General features: G+C 59.7%; 1 protein-coding gene across 1 annotated transcript; it reads left to right on the top strand.

Moving 5' to 3' along the window:
- The first annotated feature begins 226 nt into the window (after positions 1 to 226).
- On the top strand, positions 227 to 4,976 carry DAPK3 (death associated protein kinase 3). Its single transcript, XM_025367349.1, has 6 exons — positions 227 to 357; positions 678 to 726; positions 952 to 978; positions 2,289 to 2,441; positions 3,343 to 3,388; positions 3,809 to 4,976. The coding sequence occupies exons 1-6, from the start codon at positions 240 to 242 to the stop codon at positions 4,343 to 4,345; spliced, it is 930 nt and encodes a 309-aa protein (XP_025223134.1). The 5' UTR covers positions 227 to 239; the 3' UTR covers positions 4,346 to 4,976.
- Positions 4,977 to 14,164: the final 9,188 nt, after the last annotated feature.

Below are 14,164 nucleotides of genomic sequence, written 5' to 3'. Positions count from 1 at the left end.
GAGGTTGTGGGGAGCGTGGGGGGGAGGTTGGGGGGAGCGTGGGGGTGAGGGGGGGTGCATGGGGGTGAGGTTGGGGGGAGTGTGGGGGTGAGGTGGGGAGCGTGGGGGTGAGGTTGTGGGGAGCATGGGGGTGAGAGTGGGGGCTGCATGGGGGTGAGGTTAGGGGGAGCGTCGGGGTGAGGTTGGGGGAGGCCCGTGCTTTCCCGCTGAGCTCCCTCCCGCCCCAGCCGGAAAACATCATGCTGCTGGACAAGAACGTGCCCAGCCCACGCATCAAGCTCATCGACTTCGGCATCGCGCACAAGATCGAGGCGGGGAATGAGTTCAAGAACATCTTCGGCACCCCGGAGTTTGTGGGTGAGGCCCTGCCCAGTGGGCAGCCCAGCCTGGGGAGGGTGGTCTGGGGCTGCCTGCTGGGCATGGGGTGGGTCATGCCTGGCGCCAGCTGCCGCTTCCATAGCCCTGAGGCTGCCCCTCTTGGGCCCGGCATTGCAGGAGGTCAGGGCCTCCGTTTGGTGCAGCCCAGCCGTCCTACCGTCAGGCCCTGAGGGCCAGCTCTGCCGCATTCATGCCCCAAGGGCTGTGATGTGTTGAGCCTTGACCCCGTGCCTGTGTTGTGAGCCTCTTCCTTGGCCAGTGTGTCCCCAGTGCCTGATCCACATCTCCCTGTTCTGCAGCCCCAGAGATTGTGAACTATGAGCCGCTGGGCCTGGAGGCAGACATGTGGTGAGTGTACCGCCCCCTCCCCCGGGCCTCCCTGCTGTCCTGGAGCACAGGCCAGCGCTGCAGCTGGGGATGAAGCGGGGCCTTGCTACTGCTCGAGTATGGGGGGACTGTCACCCTAGAGCAGGGGCTCTGGACGCCCTGGTCCTAGGAGGGCGGGCGGGGCCCTGCACTGGGAGGGGAGGCGGCCCCACACTGCGCTGACCGCTTCCTCGTGTCTGTCCCCAGGAGCATCGGCGTCATCACCTACATCCTGTGAGTACCTGGCGGGGGCCCCTCAGCTGTGCAGCACAGCTGGCATGGGTCCCGGGCTCCGTGTGTTTCATGCGGATGCCGGCGTTCCCCAGCCTGGCTGTGACCCATCACGGGTGCTCAGGGTATACCGGGTGAACAGATGAGTGATTCTCTGTGGCTGCTGTTCCAGAGGCTTCTGAAGAATTCTGAAGGCAGGACGCTCACAGAGCACCTGAGCAGGCCGCAGGTTCGGGGGTGTATATGCTCCTGTTCCTGCGGCTGCTAGGGAGCCCAGCCTCCTCAAAGTGCAAGGAAGGGACCTGGCCCCAGGCTGGGTTTTGACTCCTCCCTGGGCCACACATGGGCCTGCCGTTGTTTATTATTTTTATTTGTTGAGATGGGGTCTTAGCTGTTGTCCAGGCTGGAGTGCTGTCTTAGCTCACTGCAGCCTGCACCTCCCAGGCTTAAGCAATCCTCCCACCTCAGCCTCCTGAGTACCTGGGACTACATGTGCACACCACCACGCTCGGCTTTTATTTATTTATTTATTTTAACAGAGTTTCGCTCTTGGTGTACAGGCTAGAGGGCAGTGGTGCGATCTCGGCTGTGGACTGCAACCCCCGCCTCCCGGGTTCAAGTGATTCTCCTGCCTCAGTCTCTCGAGTAGCTGGGATTACAGGCGCCCACCACCACACCCAGCTAATTTTTGTATTTTTAGTAGAGACAGGGTTTCACCATGTTGGTCAAGGCTGGTTTGGAACTCCTGACCTCAGGTGATCTGCCCGCCTCGGCCTCCCAAAGTGCTGGGATCACAGGTGTGAGCCATGGCGCCTGGCTGGCTAATTTTTTTTCTTTTTTCTTTTTTTTTGAGGTGGACTTTTGCTCTTGTTGCCCAGCATCAAGCTGGGAGGCAGACGCTGTCAGGGCCTCTTGCTGCCGGGCTGTTGACCTTGATCCCTTGGTTAAGGTGTTATCGGCTTGGGCTCCCCACTGCAGTTGCCCTCCTCCCCTCGGCGTTGCTGAGGACTGGGGTCTTTCGGGTCCTGCGTCTGCACAGATACTTTGAATCTCCAAAGAGACCCTGCCCGTTCATTGCTGCTGCTGTCAGTGGCGGGGTGTGGGGGTGGATTTTGAATGCCTATTGGGTGGTGGCTGGGATCGTTGCGGGAAGATTCTAGGGGCTCAGGAGTGTGAGTGGCCCAGGCGCCTGCCGTCAGCCTGTCGTCTGTGCTCTGCCTGTTGTGGGCAGGACAGAGCTGGGGGCAGCCGGGGAGGCGGCATGGTCGTGGTGGGAGCCCAGGACCCCACTGAACCCCGTGCCCATCTCGTAGCCTGAGCGGTGCATCCCCGTTCCTGGGCGAGACCAAGCAGGAGACGCTCACCAACATCTCAGCCGTGAACTATGACTTTGACGAGGAGTACTTCAGCAACACCAGTGAGCTGGCCAAGGACTTCATTCGCCGGCTGCTCGTCAAAGATCCCAAGTATGAGGGGCCGGCAGAGGGCACGGGGTGGGACATGGGACACGGGCCCACTCTACCCATGGAGGCTGCAGGGGACTCTCCTCCCAGCGCCACCTCCCTGTGGCTGGCGATTGGACATTGCTTCCCTCTTGGGCTGGAGAGAGGAAACTGATGGGCCAGGTTGGCCATTGCCATGGTTTTTTCTTGAGACGGAGTCTCGCTCTGTCACCCAGGCTGGAGTGCAGTGGTGTGATCTCGGCTCACTGTAGCCTCCGCCTCCCGAGTTCAGGATATTCTCCCATGTCAGCCTCCTGAGTAGCTGGGATTACAGGCGCCCGCCACCACACCTGGCTAATTTTTGTATTTTTAGTAGAGACGGAGCTTCACCGTGTTGCTCAGGCTGGTCTTGAGCTCCTGACCTCCAGTGATTTGCCCGCCTTGGCCTCCCAAAGTGCTGGAATTGCAGGTGTGACACACTGGCTGCTTGCCGTGTTTTGAACAAACTTTTAGTTGCCAGTGTGTAAAATAAGGTTCTATGTAAAATTCCAGGTGACTTGTTTTCCTGTAAACACTTAGAATCCCGGCAGTGCTGAGCCCTCACTCATAGGGCCTTCCCAGGCCTCCCCTGACCTCCCCGGGCCTCCCTGGGCATGCCCAGACCCCCAGACCTCCCAGGCCTCCCTGGCCACCCAGCCTCTCTCTCGGGCACCTGGGTTTGCTACTCCAGCCTGAAGTCTCAGCTGTCTCCACCATCCCCCAGAAAACCACGTGCTCCCTGAAGTCCCCTTGTTCAGCTCCTGTGGTTGGCTGAGCAGAGGCTGGGGGGTGACTTTAGGGCTTTTGGGGGTCCTGGGAGTCAGTCATCCGCGGGAGGACGGGACAGATGGTGCAGGTGTAACTAACCAGGGCAGGGGTCTTCCAGGCGGAGAATGACCATTGCCCAGAGCCTGGAACATTCCTGGATTAAGGTAAGTGGGTGGGGGGGGGAGTTCCCTGGGCTTCCCGCCTTGGCCTTCTCACTGGGGTCCGGATGGCCTTCAGCATTTAAGGCTTGTGGATGTGACAAACCCCAGTGGCTGGGAAGGGTCCCCAGAGAAGTGGGCCTGGGTGGTGGGGGTCGGGTCCTGGGCGTGGGACATGTGGCACCTGACAGACCTGGTGGCGTCCTCGGCTGGTGTGTGTCCAGCAGGGCTGAGACTCCCAGGGCCAGGGCCCCAACGTTTTTCTCGAGGGAGCACTTTCGGCTTTGCGTTGGGCCGGGCAGTCTCTGTCATGAGGCGTTGACGGCTGCCGGATGAGCCCCTGAACCTCAGTTCACACTGGCAGGCGGGGGCTGGCAGGGCTGGGTGGCGTCGCGGGGACCCCGCTCAGGCCTCCCTCCCTCCTAGGCCATCCGGCGGCGGAACGTGCGTGGCGAGGACAGCGGCCGCAAGCCCGAGCGGCGGCGCCTGAAGACCACGCGTCTGAAGGAGTACACCATCAAGTCGCACTCCAGCATGCCGCCCAACAACAGCTACGCCAACTTCGAGCGCTTCTCCAAGGTGCTGGAGGAGGTGGCGGCGGCCGAGGAGGGCCTGCGCGAGCTGGAGCGCAGCCGGCGGCTCTGCCATGAGGACGTGGAGGCGCTGGCCGCCATCTACGAGGAGAAGGAGGCCTGGTACCGCGAGGAGAGCGACAGCCTGGGCCAGGACCTGCGGCGGCTGCGGCAGGAGCTGCTCAAGACCGAGGCACTCAAGCGGCAGGCGCAGGAGGAGGCCAAGGGCGCGCTGCTGGGGACCAGCGGCCTCAAGCGCCGCTTCAGCCGCCTGGAGAACCGCTACGAGGCGCTGGCCAAGCAGGTGGCCTCCGAGATGCGCTTCGTACAGGACCTGGTGCGCGCCCTGGAGCAGGAGAAGCTTCAGGGCGTGGAGTGCGGGCTGCGCTAGGCGCACTGGGATGGGCCAGGCCCCAGGACAGCTGGAGCTCGGCCTTCGGTGGGGGCGCTTACTTGGACGCTGCTCCTCCTGTCCTGTTCCAGCCCTTGTACACCGCCCCCAGGCTGGAGGCGGAGTGGGAAGAGCTGGAGGGCAAGGGTGGGTGTGGGACGGGGCTGCTTCTCTGCACAGCCTCCAAGCCGGCCTTCACCTTCGCTCCTGCATCATCAGTGACGCTGGGACCCTCCAGGCAGCGTGGCCTCTGGCGCTGTGAGGGTTGGGACCCAGGATGGGACTGGCTACCGAGGCACAGCGGCCGTCCGAATGCAGCCCTGGCCCAGGCCCAGGCCTGGGGGAGGGTTTGCGGGCAGTTTGGCGGGGTGCTGCCCGCTGCTGCCACTGGCCCAGGAGGAGGTCGTGGGACGGGGAGGGTGGGGTGGACGGCGGACAGGCAGTCCCCACGCTTCTGGGTGGCGCCGGGCTTGGTGGGGTCTTCTACCATGTGCCCTCCTTGCCGAGGCCCGTTCCCTGGATGTGGGGTCCTCTGCTGCGGACTCCTCCGCGAGCCCCGTCGTGGCGTGTGCAGGCCTAGACAAGAGCGGCCCTCTGCAGCCAAGAGAAATAAAACACCGGCTTCCAGATAGGCAGCGTGTTGTGCGCTTCAGACCTTGGCAGGGGATAACCAGCCCTTGGCCTCCGGGGATGTGCCCTCCGAGGCTTTCATGTTTGTCTGTGTTCCCTGCCTGCCGCTGTGCTCCTCGGGAAGAAGGGGACAAAGTTGGGTGGCCTCGCAGACCCTCACGGTGTCCTGGGAGCTGCCGCATCTTGGTCTCTGGCGCCCCTGGGTGTTTGGATTGCAATGAGATGGAAGCTCCGGGCCGCCGAGGTGGGTGCGAGTCATGTCCTTTTGCGCCTTACTGGATGCTGCTGCGTCCCACGTGGGAGCCCCTGCCCCGCCTGGAGCCACAGGCCGGTGGCCTTGGAGGAGCTGGCTCAGCACAGCCACTGGGTCTCACTCCCACGTGCTTTCAGAGAGGGCCCCACCCTGCTCGGCCTTCCTGAGGAGGTGTTTTTTTTTGTTTGTTTGTTTTTTTGAGATGGAGTCCTGCCCTGTCGCCCGCTGGAGTGCAGTGGTGCGATCTCGGCTCACTGTAACCTCCGCCTCCTGGATGCAAGTGGGTCTCCTGCCTCAGCCTCCCAAGTTTCTGGGATTACAGGCGTGCATCACCACACGTGGCTAATTTTTGTCTTTTGTTTTTGTTTGAGTTGGAGTTTTGCTCTTGTTGCCCAGGCTGGAGTGCAATGGCACGATCTTAGCTCACTGCAACCTCCGCCTCCCAGGTTCAGGTGGTTCTCCTGCCCCAGCCGTCCAAGTAGCTGGGATTACAGGCATGCGCCACCACGCTGGGCTAATTTTGTATTTTTAGTAGAGGCAGGGTTTTACCATGTTGGCCAGGCTAGTCACGAACTCCTGACCTCAGGTGATCTGTCCACCTCGGCCTCCCAAAGTGCTGGGATTCCAGGCGTAAGCCACCATGCCCAGCTGTAATTTTTGTATTTTTAATAGAGATGGGGTTTCACCTTGTTGGCCAGGCTGGTCTCGAACTCCTGACCTCGAGTGATCCGCCCTCCTTGGGCTCCCAAAGTGCTGGGATTAGAGGCGTGAGTCACTGCATCTGGTCATTTTTTTTTACTTTATTTTTTTTCATTGAGCTATGATTCACACACCCTAAAATCTTTTTTTTTAAGTGTACAATTCAGTGGTTTTAGTATATTCACAGAGGCAGGAACATGCACATCCACACAAAAATTGTATGTGAACCCGGCATCGTGGGGCTGCTTGTGGTCCCCAGTACTCAGGAGGCTGAGACAGGAGGATCACTTGAGCTCTGGAGGCGGAGGCTGCAGTGAGCTGTGGTCCCGCCACTGTACTCCAGCCTCGGTGACAGAGCAACACCTTGCCTCATAAAGAAATGCACAGTACACCAGGCATGGTGGCTCACGCCTGTAACCCCAGCACTTTGGGAGGCCGAGGTGGGCGGATCACGAGGTCAGGAGATGGAGACCATCCTGGCTAACATGGTGAAACCCCGTCTGTACTAAAAGTAAAAAAACTAGCCAGGCGTGGTGGCGGGCACCTGTAGTCGCAGCTACTCTGGAGGCTGAGGCAGGAGAATGGTGTGAACCCGGGAAGTGGAGCTTGCAGTGAGCCAAGATAGCATCTCTGCACTCCAGCCTGGTGACAGAGCGAGAGTCCGTCTCAAAAAAAAAAAAACACAGTGTGTCTCCTGGTGCCAGCTGTGAGCATGTTAAGTCAGTGGATCACGTGTGCCTTCCTCTTCCTGCCCATCTCATCCGGCCCCGTAGGCAGAAAGGATGCCTTAGAACTCCCAGCGGTCACGTGCCACAGAGCCACTGGGAACTGCAGCCTGGCCACGGAGGAACCTTGTGGGACACAGCCACCAGGTGGCACTGAGGAGGCCGACCAGTCCAGCGCCCCATCCCTGCAACTGGACTCTGCCTGGGAGGTCCAGGATGATGCTGGGCCGGGCAGCCAAGTGTGGACGGACCAGCTGAGGGATTTAAGTACCCGTGGCTCAGACAGGCATTTGCACACCCATGTTCACAGCAGCACGACTCGACAGCCAAAGGGTGGAGGGAACCCAGGCGCCCATCCACAGATCAATGGAGAAACGGAGGGTCCCTTCTGTGATGGAACATGACTCAGCCTGAAAAAAGAGAACCCTGACAGGGACCACAGCATGGATGCACCTTGAGGATGTCACGCTCACTGAGAAGCCTGGCACAAAAGGACCAACACCGATTCCACTCCTAGGAGGTCCCTAGAGCCATCAGAGTCACAGAGACAGAAAGGATGGGGGGGGTGTCGGGCTGGGGAGGTAGGTGGAAAGTGTTTCAGGGGACAGAGTTTCAGTTTGGGAAGGTGAGAAAGTTCCAGGAATGTGGCCCAACTCAGTGGCTCAGGCCTGTAATCCCAGCACTTTTGGAGACTGAGGCAGGAGGATTGTTGAGTCCAGGAGTTTGAGACAAACCTGGGCAACACAGTGAGACCCCTGCTTCTACGAAAAATGAGAAAATTAGCTTAATGTGGTGGCCCATACCTGTGGTCCCAGCCTCTGGGGAGGCTGAGGGAGGCGGAACACTTGAGCCCAGGAGGTTCAGGCTGCAGTGAGCCATGATTTTACCACTGGACTCCAGCCTGGGCAGCAAAGCAAGACCCTGTCTCAAACACACACACACACACACACACACACACACAGCACCGGGTGCGGTGGCTCATGCCTGTAATCCTAGCACTTTGGGAGGCTGAGGCAAGGGTTCTTACTCAAGCTCCATCTCAGATGCCCAGAGGAAGGCCAGAGACGGGGCCAGGGGCTCAGGGTCACCCCGCTGAGGGAGGCTGGGCCAGGGTGTGGTCGCATGCTCCTAGCAATGGGAGCCCCCAGGGGTCCTGGTCTCCTGGTGTGGTTGGTCTGCCCCCCCACCCCAGCAGGGTTCACGTTCTGCTGGTTCCAGGAAAAGGGCTGGGAGTGTGAGTTTGGGGCCCTGCTGCGCTTCCACGGACCTCAGTTTCCTTGTCTGACCGGAGGGGCCCCCTGGTCTTCTGACAGCTGAGGGGGTGATGGTCCCGGCCTCCGGTGGGATCCCAGAGGCCTCCAAGAGGCCAGGACTTGATGCTTTGTGCACCAGGGGATGAGGAACCCTAGGGGATCTGGTAGGAAGTGCTGAATGCTGTGACGATTAACCAGATTGGATGTACTAGATGTATTATTATTACTATTATTATTATTATTATTATTGTTATTTGTTGAGACAATTCTCACTGTGTTTCCCAGGCTGGTCTCAAATTCCTGGGCTCAAGTGATCCTCTCGCCTCCACCTCCCAAAGTGCTGGGATTACAGGCATAAGCCACCATGTCCAGCTTCAAGTATGTTTTTACTGTGGTTAAAGTACAGCAGGCCAGGGGCAGTGGCTCACACCTGTAATCCCAGCACTTTGGGAGGCCGAGGCGGGCGGATCACCTGAGGTCAGGAGTTCGAGACCAGCCTGGCCAACATAGTGAAACCCTGTCTCTACTAAAAACACAAAATTAGCCGGGGGTGGAGGCGGGCGCCTGTAGTCCCAGCTACTCGGGAGGCTGAGGCAGGAGAATGGCGTGAACCCGGGAGGTGGAGCTTGCAGTGAGCTGAGATTGTGCCACTGCACTCCAGCCTGGGTGACAGAGCGAGACTCTGTCTCACCAAAAAAAAAAAAAAAGAAAAGAAAATGGAGGCAGAGATTGGAGCGATGCAGCCAAGGAGTCAAGGCCTTCCGGCCACCACTGGAATGTGGAGAGGCAGGATCCTTTCCTGCAGCCGTCTGACGGAGCCTGGCTCTGCTGACGCCTTCCTTCAGGCCTCCTGACCTCTGGAGCTCTGAGAGAGCCTCTTGAGTAGCGTGGTGCCTGGCTGACACGGGTGTATCGTGACCTGCCCCGTGACTATAGCTGGCATTGGCTGGTCCCTGGCGGTTTCCAGCCCTCAGCTACCACAGTCGGGATGGTCACTGGTTTGATTTCCAGGTCAAGAAAACACCCGTGGCCAGCCCTGGGGTGAGCCGTGGTCTCGCCGCCCCTGCAGAATCTGGCCTGTCGAGTTCTGCTTTCAGGAGAGGTGGCAGCTGGAGGCCCTGCCAGGTGGCTTCATGTATGGGTAGACGGCCTCTTGGTCATGCCAGTAGCCAAGGAGTGTCTGGGACGGAGTGAGGCAGAGAGAGGAGTAGGGGGCTGGGGGTCCGTCTGGTGGGAGCAAGTTTTCTTTTTTTTTTTTTGAGACAGAACGATTCTCCTGCCTCAGCCTCCCAAGTAGTGCTGGGATTACAGGCGCCCGCCACCACGCCTGGCTAATTTTTGTATTTTTAGTAGAGACAGGGTTTCACCATGTTGGCCAGGCTGGTCTCGAACTCCTGACCTCAGGTGATCCGCCCGCCTCGGCTTCCTGAGGTGTTGGGATTACAGGCGTGAGCCACCGTGTCTGGCCAGTGGGAGCAAGTTTTGAAAGACATCCCTGGAATGGGGCTCAGCGCCAGGGACAGCCAGTGAGAGCTTGGTGTGTTTCTTGCCTGGTGCCCATCCCTGTGCATCCAGCGATGACTGCAGCTGCCTGCATCCTGGGTGGGGTTGTCACCTGTGTCCCCCCAGGCCCCCCCCCCGACACCCTCAGCAGCTCGGAGCAGGGCCAGGTGCGCCCTCCAGGACAAGGCAAGCTGGGTTCAGGCCTTAGCTTGGCCGTGACTCAACCCTGGGGCATCAGAGAAAGGTCATGGGCCTGGTGGAACACAGGACCTCAGGTGCTGGACAGATGAGATAGACAGCGTGGGGGAGGGGACGCCCCACACCAGGCAGGGCCCCCCAACCCCGGGCTGTGCTCAGGAACACAGTACACAGCCTGGGACCGTGGGAGGCAGGCTTCGCAGAGTGTGAGGCGGCCTCCGGTTCCCTGGAGAAGAGGCCACCGGCTTGTTGAGAAAATTTCAGGCCGAGTGCAGTGGCTCATGCCTGTCATCTCGGCACTGTGGGAGGCTGAGGCGGGAGGATTGCTTGAGCCCAGGAGTTGCAGACCAGACTGGGCAACCTGGGGAGACCCTGTGTCTACAAAAAAATTAGAACATTACCTGGGCATGGTGGCTCATGCCTGCAATCCCAGCTACCAGGGAGGCTGAGGCAGGAGGATCGCTTGAGCCCAGGAGGTCAAGGCTGCAGTGACCTGTGATTATGTCACTGCACTCCAGCCTGGGTGACAGAGTGAGACTCTGTCAGAAAAGAAAAGAAAAAAGAAAGAAAAGAGGGGAGGTGAGGGGAAGAGAGGGGAAGAGAGGGCAAGGGAGGGGAGGAAGAAAAGGAAAAAAAAGACTGGGCACAGTGCCTCACGCTTGTAATCCCAGCACTTTGGGAGGCTGAGGTGGGCGGATCACCTGAGGTTGGGAGTTCGAGACCAGCCTGACCAACATGGAGAAAACCCGTCTCTACTAAAAATATAAAATTTAGTCGGACATGGTGGCGTGTGCCTATGACCCCAGCTACTCGGGAGGCTGAGGCAGGAGAATTGCTTGAACCCAGGAAGTGGAGGTTGTGGTGAGCTGCAATCGTGCCACTGCACTACAGCCTGGGCAACAGGAGCGAAACTCTGTCTCATATAAAGTAAAATAAAAAAAAATTAACAGAACTGGCAGTTTGGGAGGCCAAGGCGGGTGGATCACCTGAGGTCAGGAGTTCGAGACCAGCCTGACCAACATGGTGAAACTCTTGTCTCTAATAAAAATACAAAAAATTAGCCAGGTGTGGTGGTGTGCACCTGTAATCCCGGCAACTCCAGAGGCTGAGACAGGAGAATCACTTGAACCCAGGAGGCGGAGTTTGTAGTGAGCCGAGGTTGCACCACCGCACTCCAGTCTGGGCGACAGAGCAAGACTCCATTTCAAAAAAAAAGAAAGGCTGGACGCGGTGGCTCATGCCTGTAATCCTAGCACATTGGGAGGCCGAGGCGGGCAGATCACAAGGTCAGGAGATCGAGACCGTCCTGGCTAACAGGGTGAAACCCTGTCTCTACTAAAAATACAAAAAATTAGCCGGGTATGGTGGTGGGCACCTGTAGTCCCAGCTCCTCGGAAGGCTGAGGTAGGAGAATCGTTCTAAACCCGGCAAGCAGAGGTTGTAGTGAGCCGAGGTTGTGCCGCTGCACTCCAGCGTAGGCAACAGAGTGAGACTCTGTCTCAAAAAAAAAAAGAAGAGGAGCGGAGAAGAGAAGCGGAGAAGAGGAAAAGAGAAGAGTTCCAGGGCTGGCAGGGGACAGAAACTAGCTACTAAAGGAGAAGCAGGACCCCGCCCAGCCCCCTCTGAGGAAGGAGAGCTCTTTGACTAGGGGACGCACCTGCAGGAGCGGAGGAGGCCATGGGTCCTCCCGGTTTCCCCAGGCTGAGTAAAGGCAGCACAGGACACAGAACACCCATTTGAGGCCTCAGGCCGCAGCCTGGATTTAGTTACACACCGTCTGCAAAAATGTGTCCTGGGCTGAAGCACATCCTGGCTGCGCTCCTGGTAAACAGTGCTGCCTCTCTCTCTGCCATTTCCCCCTCCCCAGGGACAGGGATTCCATGTGCCTCCCAAGACGGTGGTGAGGGCGGAAGGAAGGGGTGCAGCGGGACGCGGCACCCTCTGGAGGGCCCCCAACTGTGAGTCTTGTTTGATTCTAGGGTCTCCGACATGGTCATTGCCAAGTCACATTGGATGGGGCGAGTGCTGCCCGGCGCCTCCAGGTCAGGGCCCGGAGCAGGTGTTGGGAGGAGGCCTGAGTCCGGCAGAGCCCGCAGCTGCCGTGGCCTTGACCATATACGGGCATGAAGCTGCAGTCACTATTAATAACCACAGCGCCTTTGCCCAGGTCCGGGGTGACGGCCGCTATAAAGCCAGGCCTGCCAGCCCCAAGCGGCTCCTTCAGCCCCCGAGAACCTTAACCCCCCTGTTGTGAGACAAAAAGAAAAGTAAGTACCAAAACCATCTCTTCCCGCCCCCCGTCCCCCTGGTCAGCCTCGTGCAGAACACGGGCCCCCGTTCGGCGGCCAGAAGTCAGACACAGAACAGTGGTGAAATGAGATCCCCCTCAAAGGACGTCCGAAGCACAGATCCGGGGTGGCACCTACTTGTCCCAGGCGGTTTGGTGGCCTCCAGGACAGCCCAGGCCTGTCCCTGCCTAAGGAGCAGGGAAGATGGCTGTGGGGAGGAGGAGGAGGAGGAGGAGGCGGCAGCGGTGGCAGTGGCTGAGCTGTTTGGAGGCTGGGCCTGCTCACTGCTTCTCCTTATCTAAGAGGGGACGGAGCCGGGGATCCCGCCGCAGGCCGGGCGACCCCAACAATGCATGTGTGTCTTGCGATGATGTGGCCACGGCCGTGGCTCCCTCAGTGGGGAAGGCGAATGGTGAGGACGGAGGTAGGGGCTCCCTCCTTCCGGTCTCGTCCCCACCCCCGCCCCTGGCCATCCCGGGGTCTCCTGCCCCTCTCTGGGGTTTCATAGTTTCAGGGACCCTTTAGGGGAGAACTTACGGGCCGTGTCTTCAATGAGCCCTGTTTGGATTGACTGCACCTCACGGGCTCCCTGCTTGGAGAGCCGGCCGGACCCCCACCTTGTCACCCCCTCCCCTACCTTGGAGGGGGCTGGGCCGTGGTCCTCCCTGAAGCTCAGCACTTTCTCCACCTCGTTGAATGCTGCAGAAGCTTAATGGGGGCAGAGAGGAGACAAGGCCAATTCTCGGGAGCCCGCAGCTCCCCCAGAATGTGCAGGGTGGATCCTGCCTGGGCCCTTCAGCCTGCTTCTCCCCCAGGCCCTGGCTGGGCACCCAGCTGGCCCCAAGGACACCCCCTTAAGGCTCTGGCAGCGGGGAGTCCGGGGCGCCCAAGCCTTGGAAGGGACAGCTTTGGCTCTGGTAGGGCCGTGGGGTGGGGGGCAGGGGCGGTGCCAACAGAGTAACTGCTGATTAAGAGGCCGGCTGACTGCTACCTGATGTGAGTGGCAGATGCTGGGAGTGGGGTGGGGGTGCCTGAAATAGAGTTGGGGGGAGGCCGGCACCGAAGGCGCATTCCCCCACCTTCCAGGGCCTTTCTGGTGGGTCTCAGCCTCTCTCTTCCCATGGCGGGCAGGACTTCTGGGGAAGGGCCCGAGTGCAGAGTCCGAGGACTGGGCGGTCCCGGGGATCGGGCAGGGCAGGGCAGCGCATTGCGGTTCTCCATGAAGGGACTGTCCATCTGTCTGCGCACACACCCTCCAGCGCCTCCCAGACAGGGAGGGGGCTGCAGACTGGCTTCCTAATGACCCAGGTGGTTCATACCTGTAATCCCAGCACTTTGAGAGGCTGAGGTGGGAGTCTCCCTTGAGCCCAGGAGACCAGCCTCGGAAACGTAGATCCCGTCTCTACATAAAATAAAAAAACTAGCTGGGCGTGGTGGCACGCCCTGTAGTCCCAGCTACTTGGGAGGCTGAAGCGGGAGGATCGCTTGAGCTCAAGAGGTTGAGGTTGCCGTGAGCCACGATGGTGCCACTGCACTCCAGCCTGGGTGACAGAGTGAGACCCTGCCTCAAAAAAACCCCCCCAAAGATTGCCTTCCCAGCTGGAGAAGCCACTGAGTCAGGGGCACAGCGGGGTCCTGCCTGTCTGCCCCAGACCCCGGGGACCCTGAGACACCCCTCCCCAGCCCCTCACAGGGAGAGCCCTCAGGAGCCCTGAACCAAGTTCCCCAGTGTGGGCCTGAGACTCCCACCCTCACATGGGAGCTCAGAAGGCCAGCTTCCAACGAGGTCCTCTGCCCTCCGCAGACTCCGTGCGCTGCCTGTCACCCGGGGTCCTGCAGGGGTCAAGGAGGAAGGCCCCCAGGCAGGGGACTTTCACCAGAGCTAGGCTTCCCTCAGCCAAGTTCCTCACACCCCAGAAATGACTTGGCCCAGAGAAGTATCAGCCACGGGACTGCATGGGGGCCTGTGTGTGAGGGCTGGTGCCCGCCCTGGACTCTCAGTCCCTTCCTGGGCCCACGATGGGTACCTTAAGGGAGCGGGGCAGGATTTTTTTTTTTTTTTTGAGGCAGAGTCTGGCTCTGTTGCCCAGGCTGGAATGCAGCGGTGCGATCTTGGCTCACCACAACCTCTTCCTCCCAGGTTCAAGTGATTCTCCTGCTCAGCCTCCTGAGTACCTGGGATTACAGACACCCACCATCACGCCCGGCTAATTTTTGTATTTTTAGTAGAGACAGGGTTTCACCATGTTGGCCCGGCTGGTCTCGAGCTC

The sequence above is a fragment of the Theropithecus gelada genome, chromosome 19 (assembly GCF_003255815.1).
Source record: "Theropithecus gelada isolate Dixy chromosome 19, Tgel_1.0, whole genome shotgun sequence".
Classification (NCBI taxonomy): Eukaryota; Metazoa; Chordata; class Mammalia; order Primates; family Cercopithecidae; genus Theropithecus; species Theropithecus gelada.
This window is presented reverse-complemented; position numbering and strand designations above follow the sequence as displayed.